Source organism: Malurus melanocephalus, unplaced genomic scaffold, assembly GCF_030028575.1.
Source record: "Malurus melanocephalus ecotype Western Australia unplaced genomic scaffold, MMel_1.1 scaffold_24, whole genome shotgun sequence".
Taxonomy (NCBI): Eukaryota; Metazoa; Chordata; class Aves; order Passeriformes; family Maluridae; genus Malurus; species Malurus melanocephalus.
This window is the reverse complement of record NW_026623256.1, coordinates 74,033-101,689: the sequence shown is the minus strand read 5'-3', so window position 1 is coordinate 101,689 and position 27,657 is coordinate 74,033. Positions and strand designations below refer to the sequence as shown.

General features: G+C 46.8%; 1 protein-coding gene across 2 annotated transcripts in view; it reads right to left on the bottom strand.

The window, feature by feature from the left end:
• The window catches only part of NCKIPSD (NCK interacting protein with SH3 domain), a 54,850-nt gene that overhangs the window by 22,555 nt on the left and 4,638 nt on the right, over nt 1-27,657 (bottom strand). Inside the window, exons 1-4 of one of the 2 annotated variants that reach the window (XM_057390225.1) lie at nt 27,408-27,640; nt 6,184-6,296; nt 5,237-5,438; nt 740-824 (exon numbers count right to left, since the gene is read on the bottom strand). In XM_057390225.1, the coding sequence (XP_057246208.1) occupies nt 740-824; nt 5,237-5,438; nt 6,184-6,296; nt 27,408-27,578 (571 nt within the window). In that variant the 5' untranslated portion in view covers nt 27,579-27,640. Of the gene's footprint in view, nt 1-739; nt 825-5,236; nt 5,439-6,183; nt 6,297-27,407; nt 27,641-27,657 lie in introns of those variants that run through there. The other variant, XM_057390226.1, reaches the window with a different exon arrangement.

The window sequence follows — 27,657 nt, the reverse complement described above, 5'->3', positions numbered from 1 at the left end:
RCAGCTGGTGTTAGTGTTGGAAGAGAAGGTGCTGTACCCCATGGGAAGCCCAGCTCTCAGGGAAAGCAGTTACACACGCATACACCCCCAAAGGAAGGAGCAGTGGGACAGACGTTGAAATGCCTTGGCTGCTCTTCTGCAGGCACCTCCAACCCTTCCTGTGCCATCAGTGCTGGAAGCCCTCCACCAGTCCATCCACCACACCCCCCAAAGTAAACACCAGCTAGGCAGAAAAACTGGGCCCTTCACTACCACAGGGGTTCAACAGCTCTTTTTTTCCTCCTCCTCACAGAAGACCATTCATGAATCATAGCTCCCCCTATACTTCACTAAATCAAAATAATTAGTTGAAGGAAACTGACCTTTGTGAACTCCCACTACTCCAGTGGAAAATGGCTCAATACCATTAAGTACCATTAAGGAAGCTGGTGCTAATCCCAGGTCTCAATTACCTGCAAGTCAATGGCTCTGTCCTGCTCYACACAAAGGGACATGAGTGGGCTTGAGGTGGGCTGAGTGTCATGATCACTGGCATCAATGGCATCACTGCCACAGCAACAGGAATCTAGGCTATATATATATTTATAGATATATTTGTAAGTATATAAACCCTATAGRAATTTAGGGTATAGATAAGGATGCTCATCCAAGCACAAAGCAGAAATATTCAGGCCCCATGGCTGTTACATCACTCAGTGTCTGTTTCATGCCAGAGACCTGGAAAGCAGYTTGTCCTTACTTTTAATGGGAGCAATCTGTGTGTTCTTGCGCTTCTCTGGAGGTGGCGGGGTGACAGGAGCAGCACGATGGGTCTGTGGTTGGATCTATAAGGAAAGATTTCAGAGCAATCAAAGGAGGTTGACAATAAAGACATTCTCTGTTACGACRCCTGCTTTCTCGTATGCATGTGTAGATTTGTCCTTACRTCTCTCTCATCATTTGGGGCACTTTTCTCAGGAGGACAGATGTTAATAGGCGGTTTCCTAGAAGAACAAAGCAGGACTCAAACTGACTTCATCCCCTCCCTGTGACAGGCAAAGCAGCCCTTGTTTAATTGCTGTGTTCAGCAGCACATGGCACATATGTCGTGTAGACCTGTCAAGAATTTACTCCTCCTTTATTCCAAATGCAATCCCACACACTTACCATGTCTCCACATTACTCTCAATAGCTCCACAGAGGCTGCAAACAGAGTGCATATTTACACACTCTTCTGGAGAGATCCATTACATCAGATACAAATACCCTTACAGAAAGACAAACCCAAGGACTGCAAACATGTAAATGCCTTTTCCATTTTCAAATGCTATTTCTGCTCATGCAGGGAGAAAATAGGGCTTGACCCTCTGTACAGTACAATGCTACCTATAGCAAGACCCACTGGGAAAAGATTTGCCAGGGTTGCATTAACTCTCCCATATCTGTCATTTCTCATATAAGCCTCTTCTTCTAGGGACACCAAGCCAGTAATGTAGGAGCCCTAGACACAGATTCCTACACACATCTTTTCCTGTCAGATCTAAACACCATGATCACCAATATCACTTTCACCCACAATTACTCTAGGGAGGTGCAGTCTCAGGGTTAACCTATCATCAGCAGACATCACTGAACATAGCAGCCAAGGTGGGAGCACATTGCATCAATATTCCAGTCCCCAAAGCCCTGCAGACTCTGTTTGGGACCTCTTAGGACTTCTAGCATTCAGAACCTGCAGCCTCAAACATACTTCTGCTTTAATGGGATATTGCAATCACTGTCTGTGGCAAAATCTCCCAMGGGAGCAGGGGAAGGGAAAGGAGGTGATGGTCTGAATGTCTTCCGTAACAATGTGTTCAACCATTTGGAATCTGTAGTGACATTCAGTCCATCACAAGTGCAAATTTTCCAGGTTTGTTTGGCCCTGGAAGAGAAGCTTTTCTGTGCCCTGTCATTGCTGAATAGACCTTGTGCTGAACAGACATCACACAGGGCACGGAGTTCTGCCACCCCACAGTGAAAATCTAAGACGGGCCCCTGAAGGGTCTCTACCTCAGTAGAAGCAGAATAAAAAATGTGCTTTTCCCCCTGAGATCCAGAAAGAGCAAAAACCTCCTCTGAAATGAGAGCAAAGATGGTCCTGTAAATAAAACACCTTCAAAAGCTACCTCAAATGTTCAAGATTCAGTGGCAAGAGCTGACAATGTGCTTGCTCACAGCCCATGTGTAGATTCACTAGGCAAGTGAAGACACAGCAATTTGCACCAAGATTTTTAAATAAGGATCTCTTAGTCCCTTTCCCACCCAACACCAAATACATCCAGCCTTATACTATGTCATATAAAAAGTCACTTCTTTACAAGTGCCTTCAGCTGGTGCATTAGCACGAGACACTGCTGCAGACTCCCCGCCTGCACTCTCTGCTCTTGTCAATCCACCCCACATTGTTCTCTGGGTGGAATGCTATCCGATCCTTGCACACAGCTTCAAAAATGATCCGTGTCAGTCCAAAAAGAGACTGCRCAGCTGAGAGAGGTCAAGCAGATCAGGAGGTGTCTCTGCATTGCATGGCTGGCAAGCTGGCCCCAAATCCTGAAAGCTCAGCTGTGCTAAAAGCAGAGCCCTGTCTGCAGAGTGCTGGAGCTGACAGCACGAGTCAGAGCTGCTTGGCACAGCAYGGCCACGATTATTGAAGCAGTGGGATTAAGCAGACAGGCAGGCTCAGAGCTTAGCGCAGACGTGTGATATTGTTTGGAGATAGTGAGGGTTGGGTCATTCTGGAGTATTTCCACGGCTTCATCAGCTCTTCCAAATTTACCACACAAGTTTAACACAGTTATTACAGGATAGTGCTTAAATTAATAGATGTACAGCTAATGCTAGCTCAGCCCCTGCCAGTTTAGAGAGCCACACACCACAGTCCAAGTGGCTGAGAGGAGAATGTGAAGCATCACAGGAATTTCCCTTTGCCTGCCCAAGCTGCATGGTCAGGAGCTGTGAGGTGTAACCAGTGGCCATCCCCTCCCTCCACCCCACATCCTAGCCACTGCCTGGGGCCAACAGGAGGATGTACAACACCAAAACTCACAAAGGGAAAGGGAGAAAAYTTCCTCTATCTGTGCAGCTGCCATGCAGAAGGTGACCAGGCAGGAGTTCTTGAAGTTCAGATCCTACCTACCCAGAGGAGAAAGGATGAGGGACCTTATCAAAAGTTCAGAGAGCAGCAACTGGTGTTGAAAGCCTTCCTTCCCCCAGGCCTCCATATGGGCATAGTGAACTTCCCCAAATCCACAGATTTTACACATATGCTTCCTCTCCTTGACCCTTTTGCATGGACTGATAGCAGAGGTTGTGCTCCCTGTGCTGCTCCAAGGCAAGAGCTGACTCAACCACAACACGCCCATTCCCTTTGCAGCCAAGCAGGCAGAGAACATCACCACTCTGACTCCTGGGAACAACATTAATATAGTAGMAACCTTTAAACAAAATAACAAAACAATAAACTAAATGAACAATCTCCCACCCACCACCTCCTCCAGGCAAACTCTGCCAAGCCAGAGATACTGGTCTGTAGCACAGGTTTCTGGAGATGAGCATCACAAACTCACTGAGCATGCACAAATGCAGCAGACTGACTAAAATACTCCAAGAGCCCAACCTCCTCCCTTGGCAGCTGGTATGAAACTGCCCCAGCCTCCCACCTTATGCTGACTGTGGAGGAGCTGAAAAGAGGCTCAGCCCAAGTGCCCTAACCAAGTACTGCAGCCAGTTCACTCCTGTGAGCAAAGCAACTTAGAGGAAATTTGCACATAAAATTTTACTTAAGTTTTCAGAGACRAACACTGAATGCACCTGAAAATCCCAAGCAACGAAAAGCACATGCCAAGACCTCTGCTCCTCTGGAGCTTGTGAGAAAGTTTAGACTTCAGTAGGTCTCCTCTTAGGCTACTGTATAACCAGGGGAAGAAAGCAATGCTGCTTTGTCCACTTCGTATTTTCAATGCACACAGGAAATCCACCAACTGAGCTATTAAAATCTCAAGGAGCCCTTTCAGCACAGAGCTAAGCTGGAAGCCCTTCAACTGTATCCTCAGTGCCACCCAGACAGAAACAGTTCTTTGTCAGCCAAGGAAATTTGTCTTCCTCCTTTTTGGCAAGCAACCAAACCACAGACCAGATAAAGACAGGGAATCAGCATGGAGAATGGACTGTAAGGTGCCCCTTTCGCTCAGCCCATAATGTACAGGCTTGAGAGTGTGGAGGTGGTTTGACTGCTGAAGAACAAAAATGAATACTGAGGAGAAAATTGGGTTTTGTAGGCATTGCTGTGTTTGGCCTGAGCCTGAGCTACCTTTCGTCTCCCCAGGCACACCATTCTTCAAATGTAAAACAAGCCTCATCTGCTGGGGGAGGGGGGGCAGCACATCAGTGCCTTATAAACACAATGCCTCCAAACACTCAGCCCAGAGAGATGAAGAAAAACTACAGTGCATGTGTTCATCTGTAGGAGGAATAAAAAACCTCCATGCTTATCCTTGCTTGGTGCCTTTAGCCCTAACATCCAGCTACACCTACGCAGTGAAATCAGGCACATCATTCATCCCCAACAGCCACAGCCTCCGTCCCGGGCTGCTACTTTGTAGCCTCACTGACGCTGCACAGTAACCTTGGAACTTCTGCGTGTTGCTGAGATAAAAAAAGATCTGCTCTGAATCTTATTTCCTGCAATTTGCCCTTAATTCATCATGATAAGCAACGTTCAGACAAAGCAGGATCTTTGCAGTTTTTTTTTGCTTTTTGTTTTGTTTTGAGTAGTATAAATAGGCAGCCACAGCAGATAAAATGCTTAAGGACCAACGATCTTGTTGTGCAGACATAACAAGGGGGAAATGAAGCAGTGCTGAGTCCTTGGAGGGAGCTCTGCTGTTCACGTCAAAACTGCTTTTCAAAATATTCTCCAGGGAGCCTGCAACTCTTTTAGAAAGTTGCCAAGAGAGAGTCACACAGTATAAAGTGGATTTCGCATGTTACTGCAAAACCATGGATCCTCAAGGATTCCAACAAGCATGACAAGTGTAAATGGCAGAGGGACTGTTCCAGATTTCTTACAGACACCAACACTTTACACTGCAGTAATCCCAGATTAGCAGCATAAACACTTGATTTGTAACTTCAGCTGCAAAGGCATTTTATTCAACAGGACTAGCAATGTCACACCACCAAAGGAGGAACCTAGCAAGTGTTCAGCCATTGTTACCTGGTAGAGACCTTCATCCTCGTCCTCGAACTCGGTGTTGGGAAGGCTGTGGTGTCGCTCGTACCCTGTCCGGCACACCCCGTTGGGCTGCCGGGACACATCCAGGTGGTGATCACTGGTGGACTGAGTCATAACTGTCCCCTGCGGGGTGGGAGAGTGGCTTTTACGGGACACAGTCTCCTTCCGGTGATGGATAAGTTTTCTGAAACGGAATGATGACATCAGGAAGAGCACAGCTCAAGGGAGTGACCATGCTGCAACATTTAAATTATATTTTTTAATGATTTATTGCTTTTGGGCTATATATACCAGAATGGGCTACATTACTTTGAACACCAACTCCAGTTTCATTAACAACTAAGGAAGCACTTCTAGGGGAGGAAGGAAGAGGCTTTGCAAGAGCACATAATTTATTCATCAGTTCACTGGAAAAAAATGCCTCTTCCTCAGGGGAGAGTCACATATTGCATTGCAAGCTTCAGAAATYGCCTGCACTTTAGAATTGCTGTTCAACCGAGATTAAACCAGCATGTCTCAGCACAGAGTGTGAGGTGAACAGAGAAAAATAAAAATTCTCCTCACAAGCAATTATTTGAGAACATACTAAAGACCTTGTGCCACATGCCAACAACCTCTACAGTTCCTGGCTGGTAAAGCAGAGAAAATGCAGCCAGAAAGGTTTTGGATTTCTCCTCCAAGCCTACAGTGTGGCTGAAAATCAACTCTTCTTGGCATGCACAGGGATAGAGGGGCAAGGCCAAAGCTCTATTTTGCTGGACACAGCTGTCAGATGGAACAGAAGCAGCTCAAGTGCTCAAACACTGGGAAGCATTCTGAGTGCAGCAGCACAGGGGCTCAAATCAATGACATCCAACATCCCCCAAGGACAGAATGACACTTGGACCACGCTCCATCCAGCAGCTCTGCCAGATGCCCATCATACTTACTGGAGGACATCTCTCTGCTCCAGGTTGTATTTCCCCCCATTCTTCATGGCCGCATTGTGCACAGCCTCAATGGCACGATCAATGGACTGGAGAACCACATCCTGCTCCAGCACCTACGAAACAACATCCAATATGTTATTGTGCCCTTCAGCTGAGGTTCTTTTGCACCAGGGCTTATGGCAGAAGAGTATCCTAAACTCCCAGAGTACATGTCTGGGAAAGAAAACAACCGTTACAATTGCCAAAATCCAATGATCTGTACAGAAACACCAGAGRCAAGCTTTGTCTCAGAACCATGCAGCACCCTTGAATATTTAGCCTGCTGCAGGGAGGTTCTGAGATTCCACTACAAAGCCAAGCTTATCCCAAGCCCAATTATTCCTGCTCTTGCAGGAATACTATGGAGCAAATTTACGACTGCAAATGTGACAGTAKAAATCTGGTGGCCCMTGGAGCCTATTGACTCTGGATGGGKTTTTTTTCTCACGTTTTTCCTGATGGCTTTTATACTTATTTTGTAACTTGAAGCATCTTTTCCAAATCTCCACCCAAACTGCCACAGTAACGTTTATTCCTGTCAGCCAGTTCAGCACTCGTTACTGCAGTTGAAATAAACAGCAGCCTTGAAAGCTGAAACACCASAGACACCACTCCCTGGGCTCACTGAGGAGGCTGGAATGGGAACAGGAAGATAAAGCAGGTTTCYACACTTGTGACATGCTATAAGACTTTGTTTATCAACAGTTGACATGCCTCCAGGAGAAAAGACCTTTACAGGACTAAGGCAGAAGGCAAAGGACACGCTACTAAGTCTTTGACCTATAGGCCTCCCATAAGCTGCCACCCGTGCCAGCACCATCCCTTCRGTGCTGCTGCTCCAGCCTCAGCCCACGCACAAGGGGAGGAGGGGAATGCTGAGCTCCAGTGCTCACTGCAGCTGTTTGAACACTAAACCCCTCTTTATCTTCAATAGCTTTGGCCCCCCCTCCCYGCATCAGAGCAATATTTATCCAGCCAAGGAGCGGCTGGGTTCTCATCAAGGATGCACCTTAATTGGCCTTAGGGGGCTGCAGAGCACAGAAGGCGAGCCCTCCCCACCAGGACTGAAAGTACCTACCTCCATAGCACTGGCATGCAATTTTCTGATAACATGCTATGTATTATTTATATCCTGATTAATTGCTTAACCAAATGTGAATTAACAGCTACTGCAGACTGTGGGGAAAAAACAAGGTGTGGATGAGAGGCCTATTCTACAACACACGGCTTTGAAAAATTTAGGAGGAGTTTTTTTGTTGGTTTGTTTTCCCAAGAAAGACAGGAAAGAAAGCAACTGGGGAAAACTTTAAAAATAAAACTGATTTTGTTAAAGTATCAGGTCAAGAACAAAAACAACACACAGAACTCAACGTGAGGATGAAGTCTCCAAGCAGACCCATATATCCTAGGAATATGGTCTAGGGAGCATTTCACCACCKCTAACTACAGAACTAAGTAAGGAAACAGAGCAAAGCATATTTGAATACATTCCAAGGAGGGTTGGAAGGAACAACAAGTTATTGCAGTGAATGCACCTCATTTTCTGAGAAGAGAAAATTACAGCAAGCTGAATGCTCTCTGGGAAAGTGGAACAGTGCACAAGTCTCCAACACTGCTGTCTCCAGGGGAATGCCAGTGTTGCTCTGAGTGCCACAGACCCCTGCCCTCTGCACAGCCCACCTGCCCGCCAGCACTCCCACGAGTYCCCATCCCAAAATTAAACACAACTCCCGCTCCAGCTTCCAAACACTGGCTCTGGTGCACTCCCTGATCCCCTACTTGTATTCCCTCTGCACTCACCACCTTCCCCTTCCAAAAACAGCCTGCTCTACAAGTTGCACCCATGTCTGCTGCCTTCTCCCACCCTCCCCAGTCTTCCAGGCTTTCACCCACATGGGTTTAAAGCCTTTCTCAGTCTGATCATTCCAGAGAAGATGACATAACAGAGCACTGAATCCTACTGAACTCAGCATCTCTGCCCTGTTCTGGAGGGCACAGTTCACAGGAATCTACAGGCTGGAATCATAGAATGGTTTTGGTTGGAAAGATCATTAAATATTCCAGTTGCAACCCCCCACCRCGAGAAGGAATGTCACCCACCAGACCAGATTGCCCAAGGTCCCATCCAACCTGGCGTTGAACACTTCAAGGAATGGAGCATCCACAACTTCTCTGGGCAACCTCTTCCAGTTCCTCACCACTCTTCAGTTAAAGAATTTCCCCCTGACATCTAATGTAAACCTCACCTCTTTCAGTTTAAAACCATAGCCCCCTTGTTTTAGCATTACCTGCCAATGTAAAAAGCCATTGTCCATTTTTTTATAAGCTCTCTTTAAGTACTGGAGGCAATGAGGTTTCCCTAAAGCCACCTCCAGGTTGAAAAACCCCATTCTCTCAGTCTGACTGCATAAGAGAGGGGCTCCTAAGGAGCTGCTCCCTGCTGTGCAATGCCATTTATTATGGAGAGAGTGCTTCCTTTCTGATAAAACACAGCATTTTCACACTAATGCAGCAGTGTTGTGACAACTGGCTTTTAGCTGCTGTGCTCTTTCCTTTTGTTTCTGTTCCCAACCCTCTATTAACAAGGCCCTGTCAAAGGGCTGGAATAAAAAAGCAGCATTAACTTGCCACTTGTACTTTATGACATTGTTGATGCTGCTCATAAATCATCTCCCTTCCTCAGCTGAGTTGGGAGGGTGTAGTGGGGGAAAATGGCAGGGCCTTCAGCACAGGGGTTGCCTCACATTTTGGGTTTGTAGGACACCCAGCATCAGGGATCCCCTGCACTGTAGTCATAAAGTTAAAAAATAGGAATCAGTATCCTGGATAGATCCTGTGATTCAAAGGAATCTGCACACTCCTCAGGTGAACCAAAATGGCACTGCTTTGTTTGAGGAGGATGGATGAAAAAGACATTGCAGTTGAAATGAGCACAGATTGCAAGGGGGCAAAAGTCACGTTTACCAAGGTCTCCCCTATGATCTCCTCCTCCCTGTAACTTGAGGGATTACGTCCTCACAGCAATTCTGGGCTGTGCCCCACTGTTCTCCCCAGGCAATCTAGGGCAATCAATCACTCTRCAGGACAGGGGATTCCTGCCTGCATCCACCACTCATTCCTGAGGATGCTGGCAGCTGGGACACAGGCAGGCAGGGTCTTTGAGCAGTGCATCCAGGCAGCTCACACATTCATAGGCAGCCCTTGCCACACAAAGCTCTACAAGCCTGCAAAGAGAGGCCACAAAGCAGAGCCCTGGAATACAGGCAGGAGCTGGGTGCTCCAAAGTCCTGCAGAGYCCTGCACTGCAGTCCTGCCCCATCCCATGCTCTGGGATACAGAGATGAAATCCTGTTCATAAGCTAAGGCTCACGTGGAAGCAAGGGAATGCATGAAAAGGGCATTGCTGTACAGAGAGCTGTCAAAGGAGACGTACCAAGCAAAGCCCAGGAATTCAGCTGGATTTACTGAGGCTGCACGGTGGGGGTTGGCAGAGCCCYGAGCAACCACTGCAGCACGCAAGCTGTTAACTCTGTCCTTCACCAGTTACTGGCTCACCAGGCAGAGGCACAGCCATCCCAGCCACAAGAAGACACCACCTCCTGCCCAACATGCTATGAAGATCAAGGAGTATTAACTGAGGTACTGATACACATTCCCACCAGAGCCTCACTCCAGAAAGGAGTGGCTGCCACCCCCTCTATCAGATTTTTCTGGTTTAWTCAAACAAAATACTGCAGCAGAAAAATGCTGGGCTCTATAAACAGCCTGTTGCCACCAGCCTGGCTACAGCCAGAGGCAGGGGAAGAGCAGAGTGACCCTCAGTGATCATTGGCCATACTGGCTATGAGGCACTGTATCAGAGAAATGGGGGCACCACCAGCACCCCACAAGTGAACTGCTCTGCAGGAACATGGTACTGCTCTATTAGAGCCATGAATATCAGCCAGGAAATTGAATTTCTTCCTCCATAGCTTCGTGTAGGAGAATCACAGAAGCATCAATAAATCATTACTTCCTCACTCCTTGCTAATAACATGAGCAAACAAAGGGTCCCTCAGAGCCTGCTGCCAATTTCYTCCCCACCTGATGAGGACAGAGCCAGACCTCAGCACTGCCTTGGGGTACTTTGCAGACACGAGGGTAGGTGGGGAGGAATGCTTTTCCCATGGCCCAAGACAAGCTTTTAAGAAGCAACCTTCCAGAATTCTTGTGGGTATCTAAGCACAGCCAACMCAGGGCATGGCCAACACAGAGGCAGGAATGCATCTACCTCTGCCTCACAATGCTCTCTCATCYTTACTGCCCCAGGAGCAGTCTCCCCAAAGACAGCACACCTGCACAGAATGTGTTGCGCAGGCTGGTGAGAGACCTGAGCAATTCACAGGACACTTACAGGTGTCCTTGTTGTACAAGCAGAACAACCTCCTCTCCRATCCTCCTGGGGCTGTAAAAAATGTTGCCCCTTCTCTCTTTGTTTTTAGTCTTTCTACATGTACCATTGGTGTTTAAATGCACTCACACAGAAGAACTCGCTCAACAGTCTAGAATAATCATACCTTTCAGAAACGCATTTTCTAGACAAACAGGCTGACAGCTGCATCAGCTCAGACAGGCTGAGCCACCCTGCGTGCATGAGGCTCCCACATTTATGAAAGTGGCCCATTAACGTATGGCAGGYTTTTCTTTGCCTCTGCAGGGGGCTGATCCAAGAAAACATGGCTTTTTTTTCCTTCTACCCCCCATTTTTTAGTAATCAAGGGCATTTGCTCTTCGGCATGTGCAGGAATCGGTGCCCTCATGCCTGCAGCTGCCTCTGCAGCCAGAGGAGTGCCCAGGCAGCACTGCTCATCTTCACCCTCATCTCATTGCCTCAGCTTTCACAACATGACAACAAAGGACAGACAAAGTTTTGTCTCCAGTGACAGCTCAGTTTTCASGCAGCTGCACTGACATGGACCACTGGTGGAAATTAGTATATTTATCCCGCTGGCATACACAGGCACAGGCTGGTTCTTTGTTACTCAAATCAGAGAGGAACGCCACCTCTTAGGTCACATGCCCTTCACCCCCAGTCACCGCAGACTGTCTGCATGCTTATTCCTTCTAGATTTAAATGATCGCGGCACCAATTTACAAAAACCAACTATCYTTTGTCTGCAGCAGAGTGATCTGCCAGATCAGAGTTCCCCCTTCAGGACCACACAGCTTAAACAAATGGGCTGAATTTTGGTTTTTTGCATTGCTGGAGAAAATTCAGTTTATTTCCGTTCCCATTTTGCCAGCCCAAATCAGAAATTTTTAGTCCTCAGGCWGTTGGCTAAGAGAGATGCATTAACTTACTCTTGTCGGCAGGAAGATATTGTGCCTCGCGGCACTGAAAAACACACAATAAAAACRCAAGTGAAACAATGGGCAACTGCCCTGGTTACTGAGCAAATAAGATGAGAAAAGCTCCAAACAAACCTGCAGCATCTCTGACTCGCTAGCGAGAAAACAAAGACATGGCTGAGCTCTTCTGACAAAGAGGCAGCCCAGAAGCAGCCCAGGAATTCCTGTTGATACGCTATAGTGCGTTTCTCACGGATCGGTGTTTTTCCACTGTGTGCTGACAGCAGCCGCTCGAGCGGACAGCCGGCACAAATGGGAAATGAAGAGAAAGGATAGCCAGGGAAAGGGCTTAAGCTGTGCAAATCACACTAAAGCAAAAGCTAGAGCCGCTGGCAAAGAGATACACTAACTAGGGACAGTACAGGCATAAGAGGCATTTGGAACAAACAGAACCCTGAAGGCAGCAGAAGGATGCACAGCAACCAAACCTCAACCGATTTCTCTCCCGAGAGCAGGAAGCCTCGGAGTTAGGGAGAAGGGSGCAGAGACCAGCTGAGGGACAACAGAATGCATGCAACCCACCACCGCATGCTTATACTTCCTGAGGTCGAAATGCTTGTCCTGGGTCTCCCCAGCCACGCTCAGACCTGGTTTACTGGCCACGATGACCAGAATTGTGGAAGACTGATTCTTTCCCCTTGTAATTCTGCACTCAACCAGAACACGTCTCATGCCAAAACACTCTAAGAGGATAAAAGCAGAGACAGAAAGTTTTAAAATAAAGCAATCAACACATACTTACATGCCTTGATATTCCCCTAKGCCTTAATTCTTACTGCTCTCAATGCTTCAGGGGACTTCCCTGGCTCAGCCTGCCCCAGGTGAACAGCTGCCAGACAACAAGAGCTGCCCCTCTTTTCAGGATCACCTGTTCACCATCATTTTGGCACACAGTTGTCAAGCCAAGTCAATATGACATGATCCACGTGGCATTTATGCAGCAAAACCTACATTTCTACTGATATGTAGAGAAACATCAAATGTATACACATATACATATTACAGTTATCATCTACGCTGAAAAAGAAAACAGTAGATAGCCTCTGCTTTGATGAAAACTCAGGATTATGACCCAGGATGTATCAGGGGGAAGGAAATATATTGTAGGGCAGCACTAGAAGTATACCAAGACTTTTGACATATTAGTATTTAAAGYTGAAAATAAAGCCCAGCAGAAGGGGTTTTGCCAGACTTGGCGTAGTCTTCATTTGATAGCCCAAAAAACTGCTACAGATGTCYTTTGCTCACTGAGATTCAGCACAGCTCCAAGATCACTTGCACACAATTAGTACAGGTCTATAAGAAAGCCCCTATATTAATTATTATAAAAAATGCAACTAATTTCTAAGTTCCCAGAGTGCTGGGAAGAGTGCAAAATGCTAATCTCAGCCTCTCTTTGTTTTGATTGAGTTGGCAAAAACATGGATGTGGGATGAAGATCCAGCCACAGAAACTCCCTTTGCAATTAATCAGGTTTGCCAAGCACTGCCAGAACAAGGAGCAAGGTCAGAGCCCAGAGGAAGGAACAAGACTGGAAAACTGTGCAAGTCCTGGCTCTTCTTCTGGCATTCACAGAGGAAGGCTCAGTTCCTCCCCACAATCTATTTCCACAGCACATTGTAGCAAAATGCCAGAAAGGTGACAGTTATATAAAACATAGGATGAAAAAATTYCAATTTCTACCATGATCAAGAGAACTCTCTCCCTTCCCATTCGCCCCTGCCTTGGAGCACATTCCAATACATGAGATCAAGTAAATAAAGTCTCCAGCGGTCAAGCAGGAAAAAATTGCAATTAAGTTGTCAATTCAACTGATGCCCAAAGACAGATGCAGAAGAGCATGTATGTACATGTTAACCAAAAGGGACTTTCCTACTGCATGCCACAGACTGGCACTRATGCAACAGCTTGCAGTTACATGTTTGAGAAAGAGGCAATACCTCGTGATTCATCTTGCACAGGAATTTATGATTTATCAGCTTTTCTTCCCAAATCCTCCCTGTCCCATGACCAGCACTCTAGCAAGAGTCAGAAGGCACACTGGAGTTAAGATGTGCTTTGGGCATAATAACTGTGTTGCCTAAACCTAAAACCATGGGCAAATTATGAAGTGTCTCTTATAGAGACAGAAAATGGGGGAATGGAAAGTTAATCGAACCTGCTGTCTCAGTCCCAGAGAACACAGGAGGACAGACCTGGCAGCAGGCACACGCGTACAACCCAGGAACATCCGCCAGGCAAGAAGGAGAAGGAGCAAGGTGGATGCACAGGTCACCATCCAAGGAAGCGCAGAGCCTGTGGGCTTGGCATGAAGGATTCGAGTCTGCCACATAGGGAACAAGTGCCGCTCTCGGTATCCAGTATCTGGTATYCAGTACACCGGTATCCGGTATCCGGATGAACAGCCATATGTACTTCATTAAAGCCATTAATGAGGGGAAAGAGCTTCCATTGTTGAGGGGCAATCACAGAAAAGTCATCAGCTTGTTTTAGTCCTGGACAGTTGTAATTGCACAAAATAGTAAACCAGACACAAATCCCCAGGATCTTTTGAGCAGCACCAGGATCAGAGCTGCCAGGCCTGGCACAGCCGAGGCTCCTTCCTGCTAAGCTGTCACTGTGAGATGAAAACCTGTCTTGCATTACTGTGAGCAAACCTGAGAGAGGCCCTGGAAAGTTCTCCCCAAAGATCATTCTAGTCGGGAGGATCAAAGGCAGCTTGCTGCTRCAGGATCACTTAACAGTCTGGATAGAAATGCATTTTTCTGTGTTTTGGACTCTGCATGCAAAATAAGCATTGCCTCCTCTGCCACGAAGGGATGCAGCTCCCCTGCATATCCAAAATAAAGAAAAAGCCAGCAGGGCAGGATCAGAGCACACTAACTCACAGAGAAAAGCCAGTGCTTTCCTCTGTAATGAGCATTTCCCTTCCTCAARTTACTGGTGCATCTTACCTGAAATTCAAGTTACCACATCATGTGATCAGATCACATGTGCCACCTCCTCTGAAATAAACTGACTCCCCAAACCACCGTATGGAAAAYCTAAGTATTTTTTACCACGAATACAATTGCTCCAAGCAAACACAGAAAGGCTGGGTTCATGCTGCCCCTCTGCTCAAAGAGAGCAGCTCCACTTTCTCATGGAGCAAAACTCATTCCAAGGTCAAGAGATCACTTGCCAACAATACTTTTACTATCATCCCTTCATACAACTCCTAAACACAAAAGATAAACCAAGGTCCTTGAGGACTTCTCCCACTAAATGGTGTTTTAGGCCAAGAAGCCAAGAGAACAAGCATATCTACAAGGTTTCTCCAAAGCACGTGCYCAYATAMTGTTCCCACAATATGGATCTCACAAGCAGCTTCTCTCACAGCCCCCTCTGGGTCACAGGAACAAATATTTGAAACATCGGTAGTGGGAAACCCTAGGATACCCAACCACCCTCTCCACAACATATTCAAGCTGTACTGACCAGCTCCCACCAGTGTGGAGGAAACACAGCTCCCTTTGCCGCGGACATATTCCCCAAACAAGTTTTCCACCCAACCAGAACAGCATGTCCAGATCCAGCAGCCTTCTTCCAGSCACCAGGATCCTTCATGACTTTAGCCTGGTACAAATTACTCATTCAGAGATTTAAAGAGTGTACTAACCATATTCCCAGTAAAAGATAACCCTCACGTGCTTATTTGCTTTCAGGTGGGCCACAGTAAAGCTAAGGCAAGAAGGAACATCCTCTGAAAGAGAATCCCCTGCCATGGGTTTTGGTAGCTGTGTATTTTAACACATTCAGAGTAGCACTATGGAATAGGGGATGTTATTCATGCTTTTGGCTTATCAGTGCTATACACAAGAATTACACAAAGTTAGGTGTGCCAGCTAATTATAGCAAAGCCATTTAAAGACTGTTGAGGGTGCAGGGCGGCAAGGGAGGGGGTATCAGAGCGGCTGAAATACTCCATACATGCTGCACTGTCAAGAGGGAAATCATGCTAATTGGCCACAGACAAAGTAGCCAAGTGTGCACACAGCCTTGTTAGCTGAGAGCTGCTCCTGCAAGCACATTTATTCTTGGTAAAGTGGATGTTTCTGCTGATGTTTCTGTTCCTGGCTCTCACCAAATCCAGTGAGCCAATGCAACTGAGCTTTACTGGGACAATGATAAAACTAAAACTCCAGAATCAATGAAGATATACTCCAGAATCAATGAAGATACTACTAAGATCTACAGTGTCCTACATTGTTATATATGTGATCAAAAAGACAAAAGCACAAGCCAAAATAAACCCTAGAAAATTGTGAACTAAAGATCCTGCAGTTGTTTTGGACTGATAGACRGCAGAACACTATTTTTCTGTGCTGCAAAACTTCGACAGACTGACAGCTTCCATTGACCTACAAAAGTACTTTAAGAATTGCAAGTTTAGCTCTGTTTATCAGAGGAATGAGGCTAACTTGCTGTTATCTCCAGATTCAGTTCAAGAACAAATTCTGGGTTTGTTCAGTGGGCTTTTTTACCTTAAAAAAAGATTAAAGGGTTCAACCAGATTTGCTGACATTTCACCTATARGGAGGTAAGAGGTGAGTCACGGAAGAAAAGCAATTCATTAGTGTCCCACACTATCTGCTGGAGAAAAACAGCCTCTGCTTTAGCTGCAATTTATAATCCCATCTCCTTTTGCAGCTTAGAGTGGCACAGACTCCCCAGAAAACACAAAGAAATGGGGACAGGAGAGGAATGTCCTCTTAGGACATTGTGCTTCAGGCAGCAAAACAGCCATGATCCTGTTTTCCTCACTTCCTGAGGCAGTGAACAAAAAAAACTGTATTTGTTGTACTGCTCATTTCCCATGTGCAAAAGCTGCTCCCAGCTCCCATGGCTCATTACAGGATCGATTTCTTGCATCCGCTTCTTGACATACCACATTCACCTGTGTCAGCACCCATTCATTCAATGGCATCAGCGAGAGCAAATCTCTGTATTTCAGGAAATCTTCCCAGGCCATATCAAGTGGGACAAATTSTGCAGAAATGGAGATGGCCTGGACTCAGCTCACCTCCTCCATGGAGGTCYGGAGCTACCCAACAGCAAGCCAAAGGTGACAGCTGTGTTGTTTGCACAATTCATGTGCATGTTTTCTCTCCCCCATCCCTCTAAACCTTCTTCCAGGCCAGGGCTGATCACTCTTCACTACTTCTAATTCCCTTTAGCCCAGCTATGAGGTTTGTGTGGTTCTCCACATCCATCCACAGTCTACATGAGACCAAAYACTGCCAACAAGGGTTCTGTTGAGAGAATTTTTATGCTCATTCATTAACAGGATAATAATAGCATTTAAAATTTTTTCAAGTGACCAGAGCTCAATGTGATTTTGAGATCTCAAGCTCAAGAATAGAGCCAGTTCATATGTGTTCATGCATGTAGAAGGCTCAGATATTGTCCTACATCACTAGGCAATGCTTCGAAGGCAGCCCAAGACCACAGGCAAGATGATGCTTCCCAAAACTGGACACTGCAGGGGTTTCTTTCCATCACTGATATAAAATATTGTGCAGGTCCCTTGATAACAACTGCATAATTATTTCAATACTGCTGCTATCTCTTGTTATCATGTTAATGGAAGACAGACACATGAAATCAATTCAAAAAARCAAACTAAAGGGGATGCATTTTACAGTTTAAGCCAATAAAGGTGATTCTGGGGCAAAWACTTCATTACTGAGACTCAGCACTTCAAGGGACATTGTTTTTTGATGTCAAATAGAAAAAGTCTTCATCAATAAACATTTTGATTTGGCCAGGCTCAGAGAAGTCCCTAAGCTTCTGCAGTAAGTAGGTAATTAATTTTTTATGATCATCATTCTTACCTGAGGTGTTAGAATTCAATGCAATTATTCTTTTAACATACTAAAACTGGACTTTCCTCATACTTGAGCTTCTCCCCAAATATTCCCCAGGGATAGCWAAGCCTGAACACAGAGGGAAAGGGCTCATGCACCTGCCTTCTGGCAGGTCACTTGGATGCAAATGGTTGTTCAAACAATGGTCTGTCCCCCTGCAAACATACATCCTTTCCTAAGGAAGAGGAAAAAGGGAATCTTCAAGCAGCCTGGAAAGGCACTGAATTCACTGAGTTTACACAAAAAGGAATTGTCACCACATCAGATTGAGAGGCCACGGAGGTTTGCATTTGTCTGCTCAGTGGAGAGCTTCAACTTGACATCTCTAGGCAGCCATCTGGTTTCCACAGGAGCTGCCCTGCTTCTCATCGCAGCGCACAGACACCAACTGAACTCTGCTGACAGAGAGCCCTCCACCCCAAAAACCTGTCCAACCATTTCCATCCCCCTCGTGCAAGCAGGTCAAAGGCACCTGTGTGGTCCATCCAGGCTTTCTTCCCACCTCCAGAGAAAGAGGATGAAACTCAAGAGGCTGAGCTGAGCCACCTGGCCAGTGAACTCAAAGGCAGTGGAGCAGGAACAGTGGGAGATGACACCCCAACCACATTAGCAGCTGTGGAAGTATGGCCCCAGGCACAAACCCCATGGATAGGCATTCAAGACCTTTTCATCAAGACATCAACCCAGCAATTCCTGCTTCCTTGTGGRTGAGTGTCAATTTTTGCAGCTCTTGCCTCATCTTCTCCCTCAATCCTCTGGTTTTTATTCAATATAATAAAAGATTTGGAGCTAGAGCCTACCCTTAGATTTCCACACTACAAGGCACTGTCCTCACTTGGATTAAAAAACACCCAAGAAATAATTAATAGTTATTACTTAGAAAAGATCTAATCTGAACTTGGAACCAGTGATTTAGTAAGAAATGACCCACAGCCTCGAATTATCTAGCATGCCTAGTCAAACAGCTTGACTTTTTAAAAAGATTTTTGTAAATTATAACTCTTGAACAGCTGAACAAACTAAAATATCAGCCTTTAGTGGCATTTCCAGATCACAGAAAAAAATCAACACCTTGCAGACCACTTACACACACACACCACCCCAGCCTGAACAGCAAAGGATGACAAAGCAGCACACATGGGACCCCACTGGCAGGACAGCAACCCCCTAGTCAAAAGTACATCCCACTAGCATGAAAGGCAGCCTGAGTCAGAGGAGTGGGCTCACTGCACTTGCAGCTGGTGACACTGCTCTTTTAGCTGGGCCAGATGGACAGCAGGAAGGACACSGGCTTCACAAGAAGCAAGCAACTTCCAAGGAGGAAGGGAGTGACAACTTCTTCTAAACAACTTTGACAGGCAAGCAAAGAACCAGGAAAAACAAACCATAAACTTCCCACCTCACTCTAAAAAGCACACGCTGACAAAACCTTACTTCCCTTTCTCGCCTAAGCCTCATGCTAAAAGAGGACAAGTTTTAGCTCTTTGTTCTCTTGCAAGGGAAGCAAACAGCTCTGCCATGCAAGATCTGCATTGCAGAAGATCTCATGTGAAGCTCTTCTCTCAAGGTGGTGGGTCTTGTCTTTTGGATAACTCTGTTTCCCTGTTAGCACTGATGGAGCTTTCCCAGCATTGTGCTCAATATTCCTGTGGAAAGAACACGATGGGGGCCGAAGGAGAGCAGAGACAAACAGATGTAGTAATGAATCGTGTCCTCTGTTCCACTTCTCACATGACAAGCTTCAAAACCCTTGTTTTAAAATCAAAGGTTTTGCAATGTAATAAAAGTCAAGACAAATTAGGTTTGACAAGACCCTCTTTTAAAGGTCAAAACTTTATTTGTGAGCCACTGGCTGGGGAAGCAAAGCGATGCTCCTCCAGAAGCAGGACCAGGACCCACAATTCCTGCTGTGACTCAGACCTGAGGCAGTGAGGTCAGTCATGGTTCACAGAAAGAATTTCCAGTGGACTGCCATTTCAAATGAGAATTTTTCCTCTAAATACAGCAAGGATTTTTCAGATCTACTTGCCAGCTCACAGAAAGAGCATGAACTGGAGTCCTCAAAGAGTGCCAGTACTCACTTCTCTCTGGAGAGAGAGTGTCAACCCTGGAAACAGAATCTCCTTCCCACCAGAAGCTGGCACCCATACACAGCAGTCTGCACACACAGCAACAGCAACTCTGGGAGGCAGCGATCACCAGCCCTGCAGGACCAGRTAATTCCCCACTCCAACAGCAAACACAGCCCTCACAGCCCCTGCAAGTCTGCACACAAAGACCTTCTTTAGTGAGATAAATTGAGYCAACTCTTACTGATATGACCAAGATGAAGACCTCAATTCAAGGTTTTGTCTCTGAAAGAAATACAGTGCACATGCATTTTAATTTAAAAATCTCTGCACACAGAGCTCTAGTAGAACCTGTGGCTTGTAAAATTGCTTATGGCATTGGCCTTGAAAAATGTTAATATCTGTGAAGTCTAACTTTCTTGCAGATTACCTAATGCTACAGTTTCATGCTAAGGCTGCTTGTACTTCCCTCCTCATAAAACCCTTCTGGAATTTGTCCTTCTTCCAATACCCAGGCTGATAGCTCATACACTGAATACATAATCTTGTCTGGGAATGACAAAGTTTAAATCGTTCACGAGGGAGTAAATCTAGGATATAAATCTTATAAATTCTGTTTGTGTTTATGTACATCTRAACTACAAAATGAAAGGAAGAAAAAGGAGGCTGCTTCTGTTCCAGAACCAGAGCTCTCCTCAACAGACAGGTTCAGCTGTTTTCCATGTTTCAACCACTGACAGATGTAAATATCCGCTTTACACCATGGGATTTGACCTCCCCCACAAGCATTAATATGCCCAAGGCCGTGCAAGGAATCTTCTTAGGTCAGACAGCAACCATGTTGTACTCTGCTTTTGCCAAAGCCTTTCCTAGTTTACAGGCTGTTCTGTGCATGAAGGTTACTCTCTTGCAAGGAGGAGGACTCTTCACATTGTTTTCCCATCATCACCAACAGAGCACATTTTTCTCCAAGGACAAGCAATATGAATTCCTCCCTGCTCTTCAGTGTCTTGCTCCCTCTGTACTTCACACAGAGCAACAATCACAAGAAAATCAATTTCCATGAACTTTCTGGTTTATTGGTTTCATATTTCTTTCAATACAAATTTCTCCTCCTCTGCTTTTTTGTGGTTTAGGATTTTCTTTTTTTTTCTAATAAGAGTTTACCTGATGGGATGCTGGAAATCCTCAAAGGAAACACAAAAGTGGGATTGTGACAAGAAATGCACAAGCACAAACACAGAGCAGGATGCTCCTAGTTCAAAGCAGGCAACAAGAAGCTCGTCATCATCCAGATAAATGAGGAAAGAAAGTCTAGCCATCTTCTGCTGATGAAAAGCAGTAGACAGTCAAAAAAAACCCCAACAGATTTGATGAGTAAAATTGCAAGGTAACAGCAGGTGATCACCTGTGCAATACTGTGAAATGCTCTCAGCTCAGCACTAGAAAGCAGGGATGCAAATGACCTAGCAGACACTGACCCTGCAGGGAAGTTGGGAATCAATCTGTGTCTGTCTGCTCTGTGCAAGTGCCAAAGGCTGAGAAGAACATGGCACATTTCTTCTTTCCAGTTTCACCTTGCCCTTGCTCCAAGGCAAACACAGCCACATTGCTCAGGAGGAGACATGGATTCTCAGATAAGTCCCTACTGCTTGCTCACTTCTGACCAAAGCAGCCTTCATGTTGTTCAACACTGAAACAGGCTGACTATTTCCTGCCCATTGGAAGCCATCCATGCATCCATCAGTGTCACTCCACCCATGAACTGGAGCGATAAGCACACATCACCAATGCTGCTCATACGTGGGTGTCCAGGCCACAAAGGCAAATTTTATCTGATATCAAAAAGCCTAATTATTTTTAATTAGAGTAAAAGTGAGAAGAACATTTCTTCAYAGCAAGGCTAAAGATCATTACTGTAGTTCCACTTTAATTATTCTGGATAGTTAAAGATTGTAGAACTTCTACCTAAAATTTCAAGTGTTTGGCTACAGTRATTAGAAATGGTTGTAATTCCTCTGACTGTGTAATTTAGTCTCAAAAATAAAACTTCATCTCAAAGCACAAGCAGCTCTGACATGACAGCATCTCTGCTATGGAAAGAGCCCAGAGAAAAATGCTTCGTTCTTTTACTTTCTTGCATGTGTCAAGAAATGCAGCCTCAGCTGCAAAGCGTTACCAGCTGCTTATTCTCCAAAATAAAACTTTATTTTTAGCCTAAGCACTTACTCAGGATCTGTGTGAGTATTGCGATTAAGCTCTCACGCCCATTGAAAGCTCTGTCAAACCTGCAGCAGATGACAAACGCTGCAGGCTCCAGGGCAGGGGACAGTCTGTACAACTGGCTGTACAATCATCCCTGCCCAGGAACAATGAGAGCAACTCTGCCAAGGGTCAGGAGCACCAACCTTWAAGCCGGGTTTTATGTAGATGGAGGGACAAACTCTTACAGCAAACAACAATTGCCAAAGCTCAGTTTCCAGCAACTGTGGATTTGCTATCAAGAATGTCTAATTATCTGATTTAACAGCAYTGGAACATGCTGCCCAGGGAGGTTGTAGTATCTCMCTCTCTCTAGACATTCAAAACCCACCCGGACACATTCCTGCGTCATCTGCTCCAGGTGGCCCTGCCTTGGCAGGAGGTCAGACTGGATGATCTCCAGAGGTCCCTTCCAACCCAAACCATCCTGTGATTGACAGCGTACAACCAGCTGGGGAGTTAGAACTAGATGATCTTCAAAGYCCCTCCCAACCCGAACTATTCTATGATTCCAACTCTGTGCTCCACAACCATCACTGTCTCCATGGCAGTGTGGAAGGTTTGACAGTACCTGAGCTACCACAGTGATCCTACACAGCACCAGCCTCGGCACGTGCTGTGCTGCTCTATCCCCAAACCAATGCACGTGTGATCCTAGCAGAGAAGCAGCATGATTACAAAGTGTTTTCCAGCAAGCCAGTGAACTGAATTAACTGAGAGTGGGTCTGACAAGAGCAAAGGCAGCCTAGGGGAAAGCTGGACTGCAGTGCCAAGTGTAGGATGTGGGATCAGGCTGGAGGAATGGCCACAAGCTGTCAGACCCACACTTTGWGCCCTGGCATGCCCCTGGTCTGCAAGGTCTGCACAGCTCCTATGCTACCTCAGTCGGCACCACACAATTCCAGTCCTGAACCCAGGTCAATGCAACAGCACAAACCAGCACAAAAGAACTGGGGTATCAGAGAGTACTCCAATYCCACTTCCTCACAGAAACCCCTCTTCTTTGCAGCTAGGAGGTGATACCACTCCTGTGCCTGGCTGGCCAGGACTACCTGTACTCTACCACTGTGCACTTGCTCATGCTCCCGGAGAATTTTAAGTTGTTGCTAGGCGGCACAAAGCAGTCTCTTATTTTTATCACATGCCTGTTTATTCTTGTAGAGAAAGATACAGCAAACAGAATCTAAGGCATCCTCAAAATGCTTGTTTTATTCTTTGCKTGTCTCCATTTTCTCACCAGACAGTCCAAAGCTTCTTGGCCATCAGCATACACACCTTTGCACGCAGACTCTTTCTCATTCCTCCAGAGGAAAAATGTGAAAGCATGAACAGAAACTCAAAATTCACATTACAAACAATTTATCAGTAACTCCAAATAAATTTAAAGTAATTTAGAAAAGGTTATTAATAGTMATTTCAAAGCTATTTCCTCACTCCTTAATACAGCTGAGCAGCTGATTTGTAGCAGCCAGCAGRCTAAACCATTCCCACTTCATCAGGAAACATCCCCCTGCGACTTAGCACTTATTTTTGCACCCCTGACATTTACCAATACAGCATTTTAAAGCTGCCATTCCCCTCCTCGGCATGTAATGTTAACACTTCCATTGACAGGGAATGCAGCCTGGGTCGGTGTAGACATGAGACGAGGCAAGATCAGTCGTAATGCCTGGTGAAGCYGAGAGCTAAAGCAGCCCTGCTGCTCCCAGACACGGGTCCCACAGCAGGAGCAATCATCATGGCCAGCCCCTGCCCCACCAGGAGCAGAGCAGGTCAGCTTTCCTGGCAGGCCAAGCATCACCCATAACTCAGCATCCTCCAGGACAACTACTCGCTCTGTGATCCTGGTGCTGCTGCACTACAGCTTGAAACCTTCATCCASAACTGGAACAACTCCACACTCCCATAACAAGATTCCATGTCCCATCACAATAACAGCAACATACGGGCTATTTATCCCATAGAAAAGAGCCTTATTATTTGCTAGACTTGGCATTTGTCCCTTCCTGACACTGAGTGAACCTCGTGTGCCTACGGATGTTTTCCAAATTGAATCTTTTACAGCTGCATATAAAGCTTTGAAAAGCCTATCTTCTGGAGTGTCTGACTCCAGAGGACACCCTAAGCTCCATTTTAACCTCCACAWTTTTCTGCTACTCATACATCACTTACGCATCAGCACCCAGCTGGAGACAAAAGACCAGCCTCACACTGATGGGCACCTTGCTGTTCAATAGGAAGCCTGGCACTCGAGCTGACAGCTTTGCTGCAGCAGTATTCACCTGGCATTAGATATTAGCACATTTCTTGCTCCACCAGTAACTGGAGGCAATTAACCCTCGTGCTGTCACTAAAACAGTGCTCTAGGTACATGTTTTTACTTGTCTGGCAGCAGCACCCACAGCCGCAGAGTTCATGACTTTGCTGGGCACTGTTGTGCCTGCTGGTGACATGGTCCCCCAAGAYCTCTTGAGGCTTGAAGAGCCAGGGCTAAGTCACATGTGAGGCCAGTGTTCCAACAAGCAATTCACTCTGTGTGTGGTCCACAAGCTGCCCCATTCAGCAGCACAGCCCAATCCTTCCCTTTCACTGCTTGATAGCCTCAACATTTATGCCCAGAATGGCACAAGCCTTGAAATTACTATTAATAACCCAAACAGGAGCTTAAAGGCAACTACAGAAGAATAAAATCAGCAGGAGTATCAGCTGAAGTTGGGCATTTCTAATTGCCTCAAATTAACTTCACATCATCTGCACCTTCTGGTGCTCTGGCTGGGCCCCARCTTGTTTCTTAGGGCCACTCTAAGAAGGATTTGTTGGTGGAGTTTTTTCCTCCCCTACAACKAACTAGCCTTTAACAGGAACACTGAGCCACAAGGATTTCAGTACAAAATTATGCGAAAAGACATCAGACAAGAATAAGCATTAAATAATAACTGTGAATTGTTTTTTCCTCTAGAGAAGTCAAGATACCAATATACCCTGTCTATGAAAGCCGAGCCAAAAAAAACCCCTGAAACTCAAGAGGAGCTCAGAAGAAAACKAATGCTCTTAATAGTGCACAGCAGGAACAGCAGTCCAAGACTCCTCCATGAGCATCTTCTCAGCAGGTTGCTGCAAGGGGTTGTGACCATTCTCCAACCTATTGCTCACCTGGAACCTGACTGCACTGCTAAGGAAGCCCAAGCTTACCTTTACAATGGTGACTCCTGTTGGCCACTCTCCCTGTCTGCTAACACTAATCATTAGCRGTGTTTTTCTCCTGTTGTGATTGGGGCAGCATTAATTGCCTCCCAAACCRCTGCCACTAATTGGTCTCAGTACCCTTATTAAACCAAAACTGGGTGACAAATTATTTGCACTCCACCTGGACAYTGAGCAAACAGTCTCAGGCACTCTCTCAGTAAGCAGATGCTTTCTGCCATGAATAAACAGACGTTTTTACTTCACGTCAGCTCTTCAGAGCCGGCAGGATGCAACAGCAGAAAGTCAGTCACAGACACAGAAGATGACTGCAACTGCAGAACAGCAAATTAGATCCTGCTGCTTCACACATCATCAACAAGTACAAGTGCTGGAAATATAATGGCCAAAACACAGATGAGCAGATGCAGGGAAGACTCTCTGCTTCCTGCAACAAGGTCCAAGGGCATTTGGGAAAGTTACAGCTGAACTAGAGGGAATGCTCACAAAGATACCAGCAATGCTGCTTTAGTATCAGGGCATTACTAACACATTAGGAGTCAGCCTGGGAGGCTGCAAGCTGTGGTGAGACTGTAGCAAAGCATAATGTTAGAAATGAATGTAAAGTCATAGAATAAATACTTTTCCTGTAAGATTTTGAAATGCATACTAGAAAGGTACCTGCAAGAAAAACTGGTGTGAGTGAGCAGCCTAGGAGAAGGCTCCTGCACCCACAGCAGCTAGAAGACGTCATGCCACACAAGCAAATGAAGCAAGAGACTGCAGAGAGGAAACTCATGAGCAGCAACCTGGAGCTATGCCACTGTGGGGCTTTAAAATCTAGCAGTTAATAAGGTCTTTGCTCTGTAACTAAATAGCTCCTGTAAATAGCTTAAGGGCTTATTGATACACAAGATGTCCCCTCCCTCCTTCAGGCCATCCTGCCAGGCTGCAGGAGAGCCCCAGCCTCATAAGATGGATGGACCAAGCGGCTGTCAGAGGGACCTGGTGTTGCCCTAACACACGTACACTCTCCCCTGTTAATGCTTGTCTCACTGGAGTGTTCTGCAAAGCCCACACCCACACTTACTTACAGCCTGAGTTACTGCTAATCAGAAATTCAATGGCATCTGAAGGAGGAGCAGCAGCAGCACACTGAAATAAAGGGGTTTGTCACCATTTTCAGACAGACTCCAACAGGCTCATTTGTAACATTCACACGTATTTCTGTGCAGTTGCCCATTCACTGATGCAAAGAGTCTTCAATATCCAGTTCCCACAGCTATCCCAAGGTCCAAAAGTATAAAAACTCCTGTGAATTACTTCTATATGAAACACCTATTTTAATTTCAGAAGCCATGTCCTCCCTCAGAAGCTCCACTAAGCAGCCCCTACACTGTACAAGCCACAGGCAACCTCTTTCCCATGACACCTGCACGGGTGTAGGGCCCATGCCCCAGCAGCCAAAAGGTGTTCTCCATCCTCTGACCCCAGTTAGGGCCACAGCAGGCACTCGGTCCTTCTGTAATTCCCAGTATCACCACCAACTTGGCCCTAAGTGCTACCATTACAAGCAGCTTCTGTGGCTTCTCCTGGCCACCAGGACAGCAGGGGTGGTGTGCTGTAGGTGTCATGACGTGTTGGTGGGAGGACGATGATCACCCCTCACTCGGATCTCAGTCTGAGGGTACCACACATATGGAGCCCCCAGGCTGAACGGCCAGCACAGAGGTGGTCACAAGAGTGCTGCTTACTCACACCAAYCACAGCTGCTGGCCCGGAGATTCCAGATTATCTGGAATCATGTACACTCCAGGGAGGAGAATCTCCCTCAGCACGTCCCAGGGATTTTCCCATCTTCCTCTGCCAGTTCTGCAGGAGTGAACAGCCCACCAGACCTTCAGCTCCTGGGCTCCTGACTTGGAGATGGCACCCTGGGGATCCATACCCAGTCCCCTTCCCGATGAGCCTKCTGASCTCTCACTTTRTCCCTRACCCGCAGGGCTGGTCCTCCCCAAWCCTAACACCACAGGAGATRTCTCCTGCCTCCCTGCAACCTCCGCATTCCCATCCCACAGCGTCCCAGACAGTTCCCGCATGCCGAASACACTGCAGGGGCAGTCACGGCCACAGAAACCGCACACTGGTTTCCCCAGCGAGGCCAGCGGCTCCCAGAGGGGACACGCAAGGGACCGCGAGCGGCTGGGCTGCTCAGAGCAGGGGGCAGCTGCTCCGAGCACCGGATCGTGCTCTGCCACCGGCCCGGCGCAAACCCAGACCGGGACCGCCGGGAATGCCCCGCTGCCTGCAGGGGCCAGGGCAGAGTCGCCCAGCCCCGGGACCCCCGGCAGAGCCGTCCCCGCCCGGCCCGGCCCACCTGCAGTCGCTGGAGGTAGGAGGCCGGCGCGTAACCCGTCTCGCCGGAGCCGGCGCGAGTGACGAGCCACCAGTGCTGGTTGCTGCGCTCCAGCAGCAGGAAGGTCTCTCCGGCAGTGAAGGGCAGCGAGTTGGGCTCGGCCGAGCGGAAGCTGTACAGGGCCCGGTACATGGCGGCGGCAGCAGCGGCACCGGCACCGGCACCGCCGGCACCTCCGCCCGCCCGGACCGGCCCGGCCCCGCCCCCGCCC